General features: G+C 34.9%; 2 protein-coding genes across 2 annotated transcripts in view; both read left to right on the top strand.

The window, feature by feature from the left end:
* The window catches only part of LOC114880886, a 141,651-nt gene that overhangs the window by 107,130 nt on the left and 16,469 nt on the right, over window positions 1–18,052 (top strand). The window contains exons 9-10 of the transcript XR_006829323.1: window positions 2,562–2,681; window positions 3,439–3,627. The gene's annotated coding sequence lies outside the window, so the exon portion shown is untranslated. The remainder of the gene's footprint in view (window positions 1–2,561; window positions 2,682–3,438; window positions 3,628–18,052) is intronic.
* Window positions 12,111–14,713, top strand: LOC114879549 (lipase member H-A-like). The gene has a single exon (XM_029194549.2). It carries the CDS (start codon window positions 12,351–12,353, stop codon window positions 13,398–13,400), a length of 1,050 nt encoding a protein of 349 aa, XP_029050382.2. The 5' UTR covers window positions 12,111–12,350; the 3' UTR covers window positions 13,401–14,713.

The following is an 18,052-nucleotide window of genomic DNA, read 5'->3' as shown; positions in this document are numbered from 1 at the left end:
ATCATCGATATGTCAAAAACATTCGACAACGTGCCTGTGGAAAATAACACAACAAATAACAAAATACGATACAAAATGTAAAATCTCGTACAGGATTCGTACCGAAGTATTTTATTCAATATAAAAGCAGTTCCATTTCTGTGATAACATTTTAAAAATAATAAAAAAATATTTTTCTATTGTTTTTACACAAATTTGTTGAAACAGTTGAAATATTATTAGTATGATTTTTAAGAAATATTGATATACAGTTGGCATTAATTTATTCCCCCTTTATTTTGTAATAGGTTCCTTTTTGAATTTTATAAATATCATTTTTACTTTTTTTTAATGAATTTTTCCTCAAAGTTAGTGAAATTTAAATTTTTTACTGTACTTTGGCAAAGGCTTAAAATTACATGATATTTCCATTATGTAGAATGTAGACGGTTCGCGCGCTTCACGTCGTCGCGTCGGTTCATAATCCATGGAACGTGACTGGACGCAAGCGGCAACGTGCACGGGTCACCTGTCCATTTAGAAAGCGTATGATACGCGATTAATTAATTAAATTAGCTTATGCGCACCATGGGCGCCAAGGTGAGTGCATGCTCATGAACACGTCGAAGTCATTTCACGAGCTCTCGTATATTGGTTACATTTTCCTAAAATTATTTCAATTTTACCGTTTGATCTTTTTCAAAATTGTCTCTCCTTTTTTTAATATTTAAAATACAAAGGGTTGCAAAAATTAGGTCAAACAACAGGTATGGCTTGTTGAAAAATATTTTATTAATTGAAATTTTACAAAGGTTTTATATTATCGAAATTACTGTGAATTCAATATATAAATTAAAATGCAGAAAGAAAAACCGATACAATAATTAATTAACGTTCAACGTAAAATGGCCGTTCGATTCCATTTAATTTATTTACACAATTTATGAGGTTCGAAACTCAAATCCTAGCGGTCTTTTAAGTGGAGTAGTTCCGGACTCCATAATACCCCATAGAGAGTCAACGAGCCCCCTGCGGCTGTTCGTTGGTCCAATTGCAATCGTAATGAAATATACTCCTGTTGAAAACTCTATTCACGTGCGAACTTTGAAACTTCTACCAGATAGAAAATGTATGTTGATTTTTCATTAATTGCTATTCAAGTTGACCAACCTTCTTCTAACTTAACGTTTACATTCCATGTAACTTCACCATTTAAAAAATGGCACCTTGCTACAATATAATATTAACAGATTAAATAGTGCATGAATCACTAATAATCCACTGTGTTAAGTAGTAGATACATCTTTAATTAAAATTTTACATAATTCAACGTTAGAATTTAATTTTCTTAAAATGGCACAAATTTTTTGAATCACCCGGTATATTTCAAAATGTAATCAAAATTTGTTTAAACGTACGAGAGAAGCCAATTGATAGGCAGATATTTGCTCGAGCCACAATCGATTAGTTTTCCAATTCATCATCGATTTTACAATTTTAATTCGCTCGAAAGAATAAACTTAATTAATAAAACGATCGAACGCAAACATCGAAGGGCGAGTGCTTTTAACCCGTTGCAGAAAGCCATTATCGGGCGAGCGTTGTAAAAACTTGGATAGGGCCAGCTAGATCGATTACTCGAACGGGTCACGAATAATTGACGCGTCAAGTTAAACAGAACGAGATTTAGAAACGCTGGAAATACGATTTCGAGCGGGCTAAAGCGTTTAAACGTGTTTAATCATCACTCTCTTCAAGTAAGAAGATCGTTTCGGGAGGATAATTATTCTTCTAGCAACGGATAAATTCGTTCCATCGAACGGTATATTCGCGAAAGGTTCGTAGATAGTACCATTCTTTTTTTTATTCTTTTTAACCACCCTTCGTTTCGAATCGACGGGACGGTAAGGCGAAAAGAATTTCAACTTTTAAATTATAGAAAATTACGCTTTGCCGAACGTCACGACGTTGGTTTCCAGTTTTTCTTCGAACCATTTCTCTTCCAGCAATCCTTTAACCACCCTTCGTTTCTCGTTTTATTACCTTCGATCGTCGAACCACCTCGAAGAGTTATAATTGCGAACAGGGAGGGATCGTTAACCTGGACTACTTTGTTACGACCTGTCGAAGTTATGGCTTTTGTCATCATTCATGTGCTTTTCGATGGAGAATAATAATTAGCCTTATTTTTTTAGGAAAAGGGTCAATGATTTCATAATATTTGTTAAATATGAATGCAACTTTATATGTTTTCATATAGTTATATATAATATAATATTAACTATGAAATATGTTAAAACAACTATGAAAGATTATCTAGGAATTTTTTCGAGTTAAAACAATGAATACCCTCTTCGCAGGAAATATTTTAGTGGTTCCAGTCTTAATCGTTCGAGTGTGCCAGCTAATGGTTAATCAATGTAACTTTTTTTATCGCCTAGAATAGAAATAATGAAATCGTTAAATACTTCCTTTAGAGGTATATAATTACTTCACCACTTCTATTACTTATTCCCCAACCATTAGACTTTATCATTATATATTGATGGCGTTTAACGATGAATCTTTTTCTGGATTTTCAGAGCACGCCTGCAAGGACTTCCGGTGCACTCAGAACGAATTTTGCATCGAGACGGACCTCCTTTGTGACGGTGTGAATCACTGCGGCGATGGCTCCGATGAGGCTACCTCCATCTGTGCCAGTAAGTTCTAATTACCAACGATTCATTTCGAACCCGCCCTTACTTCGAGAAGGGTGGCTCCTTTCATATTTCGAGTGAAATACGCCGATGGCAAATTGATTTCCCATCGAATCGTTCAACTTTAACGATGGAGAGGAATCGTCGAATTATTATTAAAATTACTATTTAAACTTCTTTCTCATGAATTATATTCTTTTATGGAAATATTCTTTTTTCTATTTTATTACATTAATCCTAGGTAGACGAAGTTTTGCCGCGTTACCATTTATTTTTAATACTTTTTGTTTTCAAACAATGTGTTACATAAAATATTGATAATTACGGAGCAGTATTAACATTTTGACGATTCCATATTTCATGCAATCATGACGCTTCTGATTTTATATTTCTTTATTGATAAAATTGTGATTGGAAATTTCGTTTAAGGTACCTTAGAAAATTATTAACCTTTTCAGGACGAATCATTCCTTAACTTTCACAGAGTACTATTAATTCAAATTAATTTTAAATCATTACAGAATAAATTTTAATTCGTTACAATAAATACAGAATTATAAATTATTATGACAATTATGTTTGGACACACATACGCGTCGATCGTCCGCGATAAGTTAATTTTGAAATTTTAATTAGTACTTTGTGAGAGTAAATAAAAGTAAAGAAAAGGATAATAGTAAAATGTAGCAGCGGTGAGAATCTCTGAAATTAATATTTGTCTACTTATAAGTTTGATTAATAAATTTTGTTATTATTTCAGACTCCGAGACATCAACAATTTTGGGCATGCAGAAGATCTGGTTCGCAGTCGCCCTCGTTTTTCTGATACTGAGTGTGGCAGGTCTGGTCACTGCGGCCGTTCTCTGTTTCTGCAGGCAACGGGCCACAACCCCAAGGCACCCCCATAACGCGCACAACGCCCAGTCTCATCCTCCAGTCAGCTTCCCATGTGAGTCACAAAAAGCATACTCGTTCGCGTCCGCACACGGTTTATATTTCTTGTGTCATCGTTGCTTAGCCATGTTGCTCGGTGTGTTTGTGTATTCGTTCATCCAACAGCCAGTTCACCGTTCATCCATCCTCTTTCAGCCTTTTTTCACCCTTGAAAACATACCGGTTCCATGTATTTCAGAGTTGAACCCCCCGAAAGTCGAGGGAGATCTCCCGATGCATGAGTAAACTTGGACAGGGTTGAAAGCTCGTATGGCGGACGATGGTTTTTTCCTCCTGTTTTTATTTTCTGACTTACATTGCATGTTTACAGTGAAAGGGGTGAGCGCGTAGCGTGTGTATGAATTTACGGGTGGTTTTATTTTTAGCTGTACTTCGTTTGAATATTTATGGAATTGGATAGAATAAAAAATATATATTTTCTTTTTTAATTATTTATGTTTTGGAAATATAGCGGAATGAGGATGTTAGGGTTGGGGAAATAATGGAAACATTGTGTGTTCTGTGTTGCTATTATTATCACTGTTACTCTATCGCTATTGCCATTACGTTTACTATCACCATTGTCCCTGTTATTGTTACTGCTATTGCTTTCACTATCACTATTTCTATTATTATAATATTACCACTACTATTACATTGTAATTTTATTCGGAATGGTTGCTATTCTATGACAGGATCATTGAAAGCTTCATCGTCTAAATAAAATTATATTTAATTACCGTCTAAGATTCAGTCTTCAATGAATGAAGAATGCACCCCTGAGCTTTCAGTTCATAAACTGTGTATAATTTGACGTAATAAACGCGATATAGATAGAACGCGCACGGTTTTACAGTGTGCCGTGTTATTAATTTATCAAAGCGAGGGACTAATTAGTTTCGCGCGAGATTAATTTAACATGGGGAAAATAGGTTAAACTCAATAGGAGCTCACGCATGAAAGCTTGCCAGTGGTTTTGCATAGAATTTGCAGCTGGTTTTTTGATGAAAGAACCGAGATTAAAGGAATCGAGGCTAGCTTTCTTTCACCGATGTAATTTTGGATAACACGCGACACTAAAATTAGGTTGTTTCGAACATCAAATTATCGTTAATTACACCAATTGTGAGTTCTAATGACCAGTGTTTCTGAAATTCTGTGTGAATTAAACCATAAATGTACAGGGTTTAATTGATTGTTTTTACACAAAAGTTTCATTTCACTTCTTATTATGTTTTGATATTTCAATGAAGGTATAATCAAAAATATATTTTAATGGCAATTAATGAAAAATGAAAATTAATTTTTCATCTAATTCACTGAAAATGAAAAGTGCTTTTTTTCGTAATAGTGTAAAGTTTTGATTATTTAAAATGTATGAAAGAAGTTTAATTAGGTACGTCTAATTAACTAACTCACTATACACTCAATTCACTCACACTCTTTCGTTTAAAATAATACATTGCTAAACTAGAAAATTAGAAGTTAGTAGAAGGGATAGTATTGTTTGACGATGTTGTTTGATCGAGTAATCTAAGTCGACGATACGTTTCGAATTCGAGGTACGAATCAATTTAAGCTGTTCTAATTGCATCACAAAAGTTAATCAATTTGCGCTTCTGAGAGTTACACGGTCCCTTGGATCCTGTATAAGTTTGCCTGGTAGTTTCAGTTACGTTTCCTTGTCTATCCTAATTGTTTATTACCCCGGCCGTGCTTCTAAAGTCGTAGACTGCTTTAGAATTTAGTGTAACAGAGTTGGTAACACTACAGAAATTGGTGCACCTGAGGCTACACTACACAGCATTTAATAATAGGTTTTCCTTAGTACCAGGAATACAGAACCGTCATTTGCGTACGTATTAGATCGGGTTTCCGCATTGTATCCTTGTTGCTTCGAGGAAGTGCTTGATTGTCTTGATAAAGTAGTAAGGATAAATCATTTTTTATGCTTGAATCGACTGTGAATTATCAATTTTCTTTAATAAATCTTGTTGCACTCTGAAATGCTATTTTTGCTGCAAACAGAACAATTAATTATTTATATTGCACTGTGTTTTTTATTATTATCATATTCTCTTTGTTCTTGATTATTGTGTTATATTATTATGTGTATTGACTGTTAATACTAATATCAATAATATTTAAATATTATATTTCTTTAATAATAAAACATATTTGGAGCTTTGAAATATTTAATAAAGGGTTAATTAAGAATATTTCTTTCCAAAGATATAAAGTGAAATTTTCACAAAATGTTATTTTATGATAGTGATACAAGAATCATGCAAATTTAATGAAATAATTATTCCATCAATGTTAAATCATCAAATAGTCATCACTGATCGGTGTATACCTTATTAAATCAGAAAATTACGTATTTAATGAGGTAAATAGATTGTGCAATTGTCAGGGTAAACAGTCGTGTGGTTGAAAATTTACGGGACAAACTGGGGACCGCATTTTAACTCGTCAGCAATTAATAACACATTGTCGCGTATTGTAATACATGTTGCAGCCGAGTTAAATGGTAACGTATGATCGACCGCAAATTCATTTTTCACCGTGATATGTGATCGCGAGGGAATGTACGAGCACAAATACCGTGACCGTAAATATTAACCGGCCGATATGTATCGTAGAAGCAACATTCATTTGAAGATCGAACCTTCTTGATGAGAAATTGTGATTAAGTATCACGCAATACGCGTTACATAAAGATGCGATAAAGAGTGTTATATCGATTCATTTTTTACCAGAAATTCCATTTGTAAATTGAAGTACATAGTTACAGGAAAAGTGGCAACTCATAAACTAAAAAAAAAAGGAAAAGGAACTTTAAAACTTTGCAGAAATGTGGTTCAAGTAACGTTAATAACGAAAGTATGTTTTATTTCCGCTATAAAACGATCCTAGGGGTGAAAACAGCCCATGAAAAAAAATTATGAGTTTTCATATTATTCATACAATATATGTGAAAAGTTAAAAACTATATAACTTTGAATTTAACCTTTTTTTTTTTAATTTAAAAAAATCAAAACTTAGATATTTTATATAATAATTTGATAATTTTTAAACACTAGGTATATCTTGAGAGTCATTATTTTATAGTAATTATTTGCTACATAAATATTTACATTAACAAATATTCAGAACATTATTGCGCTGAAGATAAGAAGTAGCATAAAAAAAAAGTCACGGAACCTTTAATCGTACCATAAAAGCAATAAAAAGGAAACGAGAATGGAAAATTAACCGAAAGACAGCTTTCTTTGTCACTGTTTAACTTTCCATCGTTATCTTTCGGTTCAAGCAGAAGAACTTCAGAAATAGATAGAACTTGTTAAAAGTTTTCTTGATTGCAAATGCTCCTCAAGAACAACCGAGAAACCGTGCAAATGAAAGATATCATTCAGCACTGAATATCTACTAAAATGACTAAGAGTAAGGCTTATTGAGTCTCATTTAGACAATTCTAAATCAACGTAAATACTACATCGAATCAATACCCATTTAACCCTTCAACGACGGATCATGGACAGAGCCCCAATTTTATTCAATTTTGTATTTCATACTATTTTCATTTTCTAAATTTTACACTGTTCCTCTAAAAATTATCTTTTCAATATAGGGAACTCTTACTCGCTAAAATATTCATATTTGTTTGATATTATATTTTAAATAACAAATGAGTGTCTATAATTTGAAAAGGTATCAAATGGGTAAAAATACTTCTGTGGAATATGAAATGGATATGGATACTTTTATAAAAGTATCAAATACATATCGATCCTCTTTGTTTAGCTATACATTTAATACTATTTGATACAGTATCATAATTTGAGAGGTGGAATCAATAGTATTGATTACGTATCGTTTCAATCACAGGTGATTAGAACAGGTGAACAATATACAATATTTTTACTATATTTCTTGAATATTTTAAAATGTTAATTAAAATAACTGACTTCAAGAGGTCAGTGCCCTGAATCAGTCTCTTCTCATGTTTTAATTAATTAGCTAATCAATTAAAATCCACGAACTGAAGAAGCTACCTGCAATCCCGATGAAACGTCGAGAAATCTAATATCGTGCCGTGAAAGATATTTATTATTAATTTATTGTTTCACTTGGGAGCGTTAAATTTTCAAGACACCAGTGGAAGCAACAAAGGTCTGTAACTCTAGTAAAAAGAACTTCCGCGATTCGTGCGTGAGTAGGGTCTGTGTATCATTGAATTTCCTGAGGTTATATCGATCGAGAAAGGACCGAGGACGAGGCAACGGCACGAAACGAAACGAAGGAAACGTTTGGCGGAGATTAAAAGACAGAGCCGAGGCCAGAGCCTCGAGCCTTAATTTCCGTCCTGCGAATAATTCAACCTAGCTAAAGTCTGCTTCTGCTTGGCTAGTAAGGTGAGACATTATCCGCATCGCGAGACGCTAATAAATCTTACAATGTTCCCGTTTGCCCGTTATCAAGTCACCTCTCGCTTCATTACACTCTGTCACAGAAGAGAGTATCCGTGAATTACACATTGGTAAAGGGCGCAGCTAATAAAATCATTCCTCAAAGTGTCCTCTAATACCTTTTGAAGTCACTTGATCGGTATTAGTAGTGTTCTTGTAACAGACACGAGTTCGAAACAATGTTTGAACAGAGAAAATTAAAAAAAGAACAGTTAATTTTTTAGAAACTTTGGGTAATTTTTACAGGGCTACCTTTAGAGGTTGTAAAACACAGGGCAAAGATAAGATTATTGAAAGTATTGCTATTCCAAGCACCACTCCCCAACGCAACAATATAATCAAGTATCTCATTAATTAACAGCTCTAATTTTATACCTACGCGTAAATAGCGTATGCTCTTTGCAGAAACATGTTTACTCGGTTTACTTATCAGTTAGGTAACACCTGTGAAAACGCCCACCGTGAATGGATGAAAACGAACGTTTCGGCAATGAAATCGAGCAATCGACGTGGCACTTTGTCTAAACGGATTGCGTGTAATTATCGTTGGATAATCGTGGCACATTATGGCTTATTACAAGAGATCGAACGCCGACCACGAGCTGCGTGCAATTTGTTTGCGGCCGTTTCGCGATAGCGGCGAACCAACGAGCCCTTTGATTTATCACCAAGCACGGTTATACAGAGAGTTGTCGACCAACGAGACGCGATTCTTTTTTTTCCCCCCTCTAATGTGAGCATTTCCGGTGAACGATATCGTCGGCTACGAAATGCTCGACGTGCGGTCGCGTATTGCCGTTCCAACCCGTGAACGCATTTATTCGCAGATGACGTGCACCTTCGTACAATTTCGACGAAATCCGTATGGGGAGGCGTTGGTCGCATTCCGCGGCCTCGTTTGACCCACCGGCTCGTTCCGCTTCTGACCACGGTAACGTTTGTAAAATATTTTATGGTTGATGGTGGTCGTTTTGCGATGGAGACGCGAATCTACGGTTCAACATACTCTGCAATCTGTACAATCGTTGGCTCATTGCTTCCGCAGCATTTTAAAGCTCGACGTTTGTAGATTTTTAAATTCGAAAATTGTTTATTTTCTAACACGGATAGCGTTGGTATTGATAAATTAATGATATTTATTAAGGGCGATGGAAAAAATGAAAAAATGTCCACTACCCTTATGCTACGTTTTGGCCAACAAAATGATCCTTGTTACTAAAGCTTTCAAGTACAATTCGGTAATTAATTTTCTCAAAATGTTAATAATATAGAAATTTAGTGGTGGTTTATGATAAAAATTAGCATTCACAAAAGTATATTTTGTAAAACACATTTACTAAACTATAATTTTTATTGATAACTCTATAGGTATAATAAATCTAAAGAACTGTATTATACGTTTGAGTTTGGCCATAGTAGGAAGATTAATAATGTTTGCTGTCATTAACGAGGCCAGGAGCAGTATTTCAGCAAAACCAAACACATTATTTTGAAGCTTCCTCCAGGATTGTTTCCCCTCGAAATGACTAGCAAAGTAACGTTGCCATTGCCTACAGTATCAGTTCGCATGACTGGAAAAATGCGAAAGAATTCGGTAAAAATGGTAGGAAGTTCGAAGAAACGGGCAAAGAAGCGTTGCTCGACCAGCAATGGTAGACTCTGGCCTCGTTCCAACGAAACATCGACCGTTTTCAACCCTGTTTCTTCATCCATTGCCGCTGGAACAAGCAAGATAGGGCTAGAGACCTTTCTTCTTTCCTTTTGTAATTTTCTGCTGAGTCGTTCGTACTGGAACGATTGAACAATTCTAGATGATTTCAATCATTTTGCTTCGATTGTTTTTGTTTGAAACTGTACTCATATGTTTTTATATTTAACCCTCTGCCGGCATTTTTCAAGACTTGTTTTCAAAACTTCATGAGTTTAACAATTGTTAATGTTAAATACTTAAAGTGAAGTGTAATTACACTATAGAAGTTTGATCAGTTATTTTAAGAACCCATCATCGGTCAAATATTTATTTCGGAAGTGGCCGTGAAAGTGGACGTTTACATCCGCCGTACCTCTAGAAGGTGAAATTCTCATATGATTTAGTATGCGACTCGCAAACGTTAACTTTCGCGGTAAACGTTAGACGAATGACAATCGTGGCCAAAAACACTTTTACGTTCGTTTCGAAAGAGGCATACAGTGCCTGTATGTCCCAATTACGTGTCGCCTCTTCAATTATCGTCATTATGTATCAATGACAAAAGGAAACCGCTGGCAAGGCTTAAATGCGCTAGTCACTAGAACCATCAAAGGCAATCCAGCTGAATAGCTAATAAAATTCTTCTAATAGTTTTTAAAATTTTCTTTTTATGTATGACAGACATTTAATGTTTCCTTTTTGTGTTAGATAGAACGCAAGTGTCGCCATAAAATTTTAATGCTTCCAATAAAATTCATAAAAAAATTGCCATTATTAATTAAATCCATAATTACCATTAATAAATATATTAGAATATATTAGTAAAGTCCAAGCTTGAGTAATGTTTAAATAAAATAAAATTATTTGAAAATAACGAATAATTCTTTTATATCGTTAAAATTTATATTTCTAGAGCGCAATGAAAAACTATTCATTAGGTTCCTCATTAATAATGCATCAGACCAGTTTAATTCAGAAATACTCTGAGGAAACAATAATAACTATGAGGAAAGTGTGTACATCGTAAATATAATTAAACTGTCGATCTTTGCAGTTTAGGTTGCTATTCGAAGCTCTCAAAGCAAGTTTCATTATCTTCCTGCTCTTAAAATTCGCTTGTTTAGCAAGATTTTGCTTCACTGCAAATAAGTCTACAACGTGATGAAAATTCCGTTTCTGGGTATTTTCGTCATAGAAATCTTATTTTATAACAAATTCCAATAACTTGAATTGTAATTAATTAGAAAGGTAAAAAATATTTAAAATTTGTCTAAATTACGTTTTCATTTTCATCAGCAGAAACACAATAGGTCGATTTACAATTTACAACGTTGTATGTTCGAAGCGATCATCTGCAAAGCGTAATTAGTGTAACGATCAACTCAGAAGTGGCCTGGTAGAACGCGTCGTTACGAGTAAATAAAATATTAAATTGCCAATTACACAACGTATTTCAATCGGCTCGTTATTTTCGACAAAACGACCATTGGCAAAAGCGTCTTCGAATTAATCCGAAACCCGTTACCCTTGCAATTAAGCGTCGATAATTGGACGGGTAGCTTTTCATTCGATCGTTCCAATAAAATCGAAAACGAAAAAATAACAAAAAGAATGATCCAATGTTTCATTGATTACCATTAACGAGTGAAAATAACTGGATGTAACATTGCCAATACTACTATGTAGTATTCAAATTTGAAGATAATAAAATAAGAATAATTATTCGAATTATTTGAACATCTAATTTTAAAAGTTTTTCAAGCATAAAGAAGTATCTTCTATCATACCGGCAATCAAAGTAAAAGATTCAAAAAAAAAATTATACCCAACATGAGAGACAGACTGCATACAAATGCAGCATGCAGTATGCATAATGCCACTGTTGCATATGCATCAAATATCTAACAAGTCGTATGACATTGAAAATCAACGTTAAAAATTGCCAAAAAGGAATTTAAAAAATTTCTAATGGATGTATCTCTGACATTTAAAGCAGGCTGCACACTGATGCAGCATGCAGCATGCACAATGCAAATGCCGCACGCATGCGTCAAATGCATCCGCGCGAGCGCCGGACTGTTAGCGATGGGTTCTCTTCGTATAAATCTTTCAAACGATAAAATAATGCTCAAGCTTTGATTCGTTTCAATATATAACTATTCAAAGTGAAAAATTTCTAAAAAACTTAAAGGTATAGAAAAATGATAGATGTACCTATAACTTGCCTAAAACTTGCAACAGCATACGTACCGTCCACCGTGCTCCAGTTAGTCCGTCATCGTTTCGACCTTCGTCGAGGCTGCATCGCGATCGATCGTTGTGTTATCGAGCGTAACGCGTCAGAGCTTCCTAATCAGCCGAGCCGAGCGGAGTGGAGCGTAGTGCGGCATGCCCCTCTTTAGGGATTCCAAGCTCGTCGTTCGCTGTACGTGCTGATTCAACGCGAAGTTTCCCTCACGACTAGCCGGTACACGGACCACTCGCTTAGTTTCCTCTCGGCAGTCGAGTGAAACCGACCCTAACAGCAAGGATCTTCAGCGTTCCCGGTGGTGGGCCGGCGGACCAGCTGAGACAACGAACATGGCAGCTCCGGTAGTTTGGAACGCGCTTTATGTTGCTCTTTCGTTGGTCTTGACCAGCCGATCTTCCATGGCTAAACAAACGGAGACTTTCGTAGTCAGCAACACCATAGACCAAGGCGCAGGTGGAAAGGACTACTTCATAGGACCTTGTTTGGTGAACACCAATCAGACCTGTCCTGACAAAGAGATAACCTTCTTCCTTTACACACGGAGAAACTTCAACGAGAGCCAACAGATTCTGCTGGATGAAACTAGTTCAAACTTGGCCCAGACCAACTTTGACCCTTCGAAACCGACCAAGATAGTGATACACGGTTACGATTCCAACATGATGTTGTCCTACCTGGTGGACGTTCGTATGGAATACCTAAAGACCTATGACTACAACGTGATCGCCGTTGATTGGCATCGTTTAGCAAATGCTCCTTGCTACCCAATCGTCGTGCAGAACGTACCTCACGTTGGAGACTGTTTGGCCCAGTTGGTCCAGAGACTGAGAGACACAGGGGCCCAGGACATACACGTGATAGGATTCAGCTTGGGCGCCCATGTGCCTGGCTTTGCTGCAAACACACTGTACCCCTACAAGATGTCTAGGATCACCGGGCTAGACCCAGCCATGCCTTTATTCATCACCGACGACAAGAGCAGAAAGTTAGACGCTGGGGATGCTGAGTTTGTTGATGTATTTCATACAAATGCATTCATCCAGGGCAAAATTGAGATGAGTGGACACATTGACTTCTACATGAATGGAGGTATCAATCAGCCAGGTTGCTGGGACAGGTGGAATCCATTCGAATGTGATCACCATAGGTCGGTGATGTACTTTGCCGAATCTATCAATTCCGAAGTAGGTTTCTGGGGCTGGCAGTGTGGAGGATTCGTCAATTATCTCCTGGGTCTGTGCCCACCGAGGTACCCAGCCACTCTGGCTGGGGATAAGGTGGACAAGAAGAAGAGAGGGTTCTACCTGGTGAGAACTCATGCTCAAAGCCCGTACGCTATTGGGAATTTCAGTGTTAACCAGTTGGATATGTACACGTAAGGTGGAGTTAACGATGGAGCGATAACGGGCACCCATGATGGAGACCACAAATACGTCTCAGATAACTGTCCCAGATAAGGAGACGAAAACAGGACGTGTGCGTGGGATGAGAACGACTGGCATGCTCGTGAACTCTTCGAGAGAAAAGTGTGAAAGTTCGTTGGTTGAAAAACGTGGCCCGTGTCAAGGTTAGGAGATTCCAGGCACCTGGTGCCCTGCTAATCGATATCGTGTTCCAGAAAGAAGTGGGGCTAACCTAAGCCGACTACACGTATATGTTTAGAAGCCGATTCTTTACCTATTTGACGCGCCCGGGAACGATTTGTAGCGATTTATAGTTGGTGATTATCAAAGTTGATTTAAGCATTTATGGGGATAAATTATTTGAATATGAATCATGAGGATTTTTGCTTGGACTGATTAGGATGGTGCTGATGAAAGTGTTTAAATGACGTGACTCCTTTGTACAATAATTATAATTTATCAACTGATAACATTAGTTCTTTTATATAACTGTTCTTTTAATAATAAATTTCTTAAGGATCCTTGAAAATTTAACTGAAAACCGAGATGGAGCAAGAAAATGACAAATCACTCTTAATTTTTGTTATATGCATTATTTTGGATATAGCTTTTCAATATTTATAATTTAAATTTTATATTCATTGTCATTTCCTATTGTATTTGGATCTTTCCAGAGATTTAATTGGCAGTGGTGACTTTTTTTTTTCTATTTTAAGATATGATTTAAAAGTAAATTGGTATCAGCTCAACAAGGATTAATACGTATACTGTATAAGATATTAATTCAACAAAAATGGAGTTTTCCATTCTAAAACATCAATGTATTTTTATGATTGACATCATTTAAACGCTTGTGTATAGTGAACGTTATTGATAGGAGTTTTATGATACTGACAATGAGATTGTTATAATTCACTTACATAACTGTTTATGTAACGACGATATGTATACCTATCTAATGTGCCAGTAACACAACAGAATTGTATTTTAGGATTTTACGTATTAATTCAAGATAGAAAAGTGAAACGTATTAATCCTTCGACAAGGATTGTAAATAAGATACCAATTGTTTATTAGCTCCATAGCGACTTATAAATGGGTCAGTATGAACACATTCCTATCCTTTATTCCTGTTTTATTACTCAGGAATACAACAATCGATCTTTCCAATTTTAAAGATTATTTGCATGAAAAATATGAATAAATTATAAATATAAAACGTACCGAAACAGTATTTATTCTGCACAATGTACAATGAGAAAAATAAATGATCATCCTTCGTCTCAATACTTCTGTTACAATATACATTTTGACAAAAAAACTTGATAAATTTTCAAATTGAAATTAAAAATTTGAAATCAGTTATGTTGATTGATCTGACAATTTTAGTTTGAAGAAGTTTCATGTATGAGAGTAAATAATTGATCTCTCTAGCGTCATTAGGACGAGGTGATTGCTTTCAATGGAATGTTTGCCAGTTGTTAGGAACTTTCCAAAGGTTTACCGAGCATTCGCGACTATAAAAGGAATTTATAACTTTGAAGAGGCACGATGCAAAGACCGTGGATTGTCTAAAGGTCCAGAAGCCTTAGCACGTGATCTTGTTAGTTTCTTTAAAGCCGACTCGAAGACGAAAAGGTTCGTATAAGTCACCGTGAAAACGTTTTAAGAGTCAAAGGTTTTACCAGACAAGTTTCGATTAACTTTATCATCTGCTCGTTGACCCAAACTCCTTCGAATTTCAAAGACTTTATTACGTTCTGTAAAAAAACCTCAGTCGGCGAATGCAAATTCATATAAAAGATTGCAAGCTTCTTTCCTTTTCTGGAAATTATGCAGAGGATTCATTTGGAAATTTAAAGAATATCTAATTATGTCTATAAACGAAATAAGAAACTATTACTTGATCATAGAAAATGAAAACATTGACAAGATTATTAATTTATTAAATTTAAATGCTTTTTAGAGAAGAAAATTGAATTTCATAATTCATTTTGCTTTATAATTGCATTAAACTAAATTTAATTGAGATATGTCAATGATAACAGTGATTTGTTATCTCTTATCTTATCAAACAGTATAAGTACAGAGTTATGGTTTTACCTTAGTAAACAGATAGAAATTTAAGCTGTTTCTGAAATTTACAAATATAAATGTAAAACTGTTTGCATATTTATTTAATGTATATATATAAATATTGAATGTCGGTAAACACAATTAAGTGAATTATAAATTTCGATAATATATTGATTAATAATTAATTAAATTATGTCCGCCTCATTAACTGATTTATGAGCACGTTAAATTTCCAAATAATTTATCCTTAAATGACACATAATGGAAGTCAATTAATATTTTTGAATGTTAAATAACGAAAACAATTTATCTCTCATTATTAATTACTACAATATGACGCTTAATTTATTTTAAAAATATTTTAAGTAATTGATTACAATAGAATCGTGTTTGGTGAATCTTCTTTGCTTGACGTCATCTAATTCAATTTATTCAATATCGTCAAAAGGATCAAATTAAATCTTGAACAATTTGAATATTAAACAAATGGAAAGCATGCTCTGGGGGTTGGATTGTATCCAAACAATTCGTTAGTAACTAACGAGGGCCTCGTTAGCCGTTACGTGATGCCAAAGATTATGAGAGCGAGAAAAAAAAAGTGGAAACATCAGATAATTTAATTAAAAAATCTGATCATCTCTGCTTAAAATATCGTAGCACATTTTATGGAGAAAATAAAATTTTCCATTAAAAGTTTTAATTTTCAATCAATAATGTTAGAAAATTAAAATTTCTTTAAGCAACTTCACATGCAAATGAAATAGATAAGCCATGTTACTTTTTATTTTAATAATACATGAAGTGTGCATAATCTATAAAAGTTACCTTAGAATTGCAGTCACGAACCGAAGCGTTTTAACATTCTCACCCAAAGCATCGCAAATATGTTCATTCAGTATGTTTAATGCAACATGTTTGACCTTTCCTTTCTCCGGTAACAGCAACGTTACACTATGTCTGACAATATGTGACACGAAACAAGCATGCTTCTGATCCATTTAAATGAATGTAAAATTAAGGCCTCCAAGATACGTGACCTGTTATTACGTCACGTAAACGCTGCGCATTGTGCACTGCAGGGAATTAAATTTTTTAACAGGGAAAACGATACGTTACCCATTCGTTCTTCGTGAAATCGACAATTTTTCGCACGTACGAAACGTTCGGTACCTCTTCTACAATAAAAACTAAACTTATACTTATACACTAATTTTTAAGTAAATTTATTTATTAAACAGAAAAACAGATGTACAACATTTCGTTTTGATATAATTAATAAGATAATCAAATATATTTTCACTCATAAATATCTAATAAATCCGTTTAAAGTGATAATTCTTTCTCAATGATTTTAATCCACAATGCTGTATCAGTTTTCATTAATATTCGGTGAACCAGGCGAGTGTGATAAATTCGAAATGATTAAATTTGTCAGTATACAAGAGAAATCTCGGTATCCAGCCGAAACGAGCCGCAATGTTCGATAAATTATAGTGGATTTATGAAACGCATAGTTGGCCGACATTCGCCAAGATAGCCGAAATTCCTTGAATTTCCATCGATCGAAACACTTGCCACAGGTATTTCGCAGAGGCGAACCGTTCTCTTATTAAAACTTGGGTAAATTATTTATGTAGTGCTTCTTTTAATCATGGTTTTAAAGTTCCTTAGAAAGTACACGTGGTAGGAAACTTGGAAAAAAGTTGGGAACTGTCTGAAACAATGGTATGTTCGATCGTACGTAACGCAAGGTTTCATGAAAATTATAGTAAGATAACGATAAAGTTATGAATTCATCGAAAAATAAAAATTGTTTTATTAATAATTTATTTTCTTGATTTTGTATGAAATAATTTTACAGAGTATATTATAGTATAGAACGCCGTATACAACGGGGTACGTATCATCAGCCAGCAAGATGGTTATTTCTCGTCTGCTGGCAAACATAATCCGTACGTCGGATAGTTATGAAAATTTAATGGAGTAACGACGAGGAAGTGTAAAGCTTGCGATAGATATCAGGCAATCGGATAATGAGCGTTTCGCCGATAATGAGCTTACTCGTAATTGCGCGTCGTCGAACCCGATCGCTGCTCCAAATAATTGTTATTCCCTGTTCGTACATAGTACGTGAACAATAATGATAATCGATCGTGCTCCGCTGCCTACGACGGCGATTGTTTCGCGTGAAATTTATTTATCAGTTATTGGCCGACGGTTAATTAACGGACCGGTCTAAGAGAAAGGAATATTTACGAAATTAACGGCGATCGAGCCGATAAATTGTCGCCAGAGAAGTTTCGTGCTATAAAATATTGCACGTATGCTTATTGCAAAATGAGTTTATTGGAATTTACAGAAACGCTTCGACTAAAATTAGACATTCAAATTTTATCATTTAACCCTTCATCACTAAAATAATTGATATTAGTATCCTTTGAATATATTTCACGTGGAGTTTGTTTTTCCTGTTTAGAACACAGTATTTTTTTTTTAACAAAAACAGAAAACGAAACAAATACAAACCAACGAAACCAGACGATGAAATCGCC

The sequence above is a fragment of the Osmia bicornis genome, chromosome 4 (assembly GCF_907164935.1).
Source record: "Osmia bicornis bicornis chromosome 4, iOsmBic2.1, whole genome shotgun sequence".
NCBI lineage: Eukaryota > Metazoa > Arthropoda > Insecta > Hymenoptera > Megachilidae > Osmia > Osmia bicornis.
The sequence above is the reverse complement of the archived record's forward strand: the minus strand, read 5'-3'. Positions and strand labels throughout refer to the sequence as shown.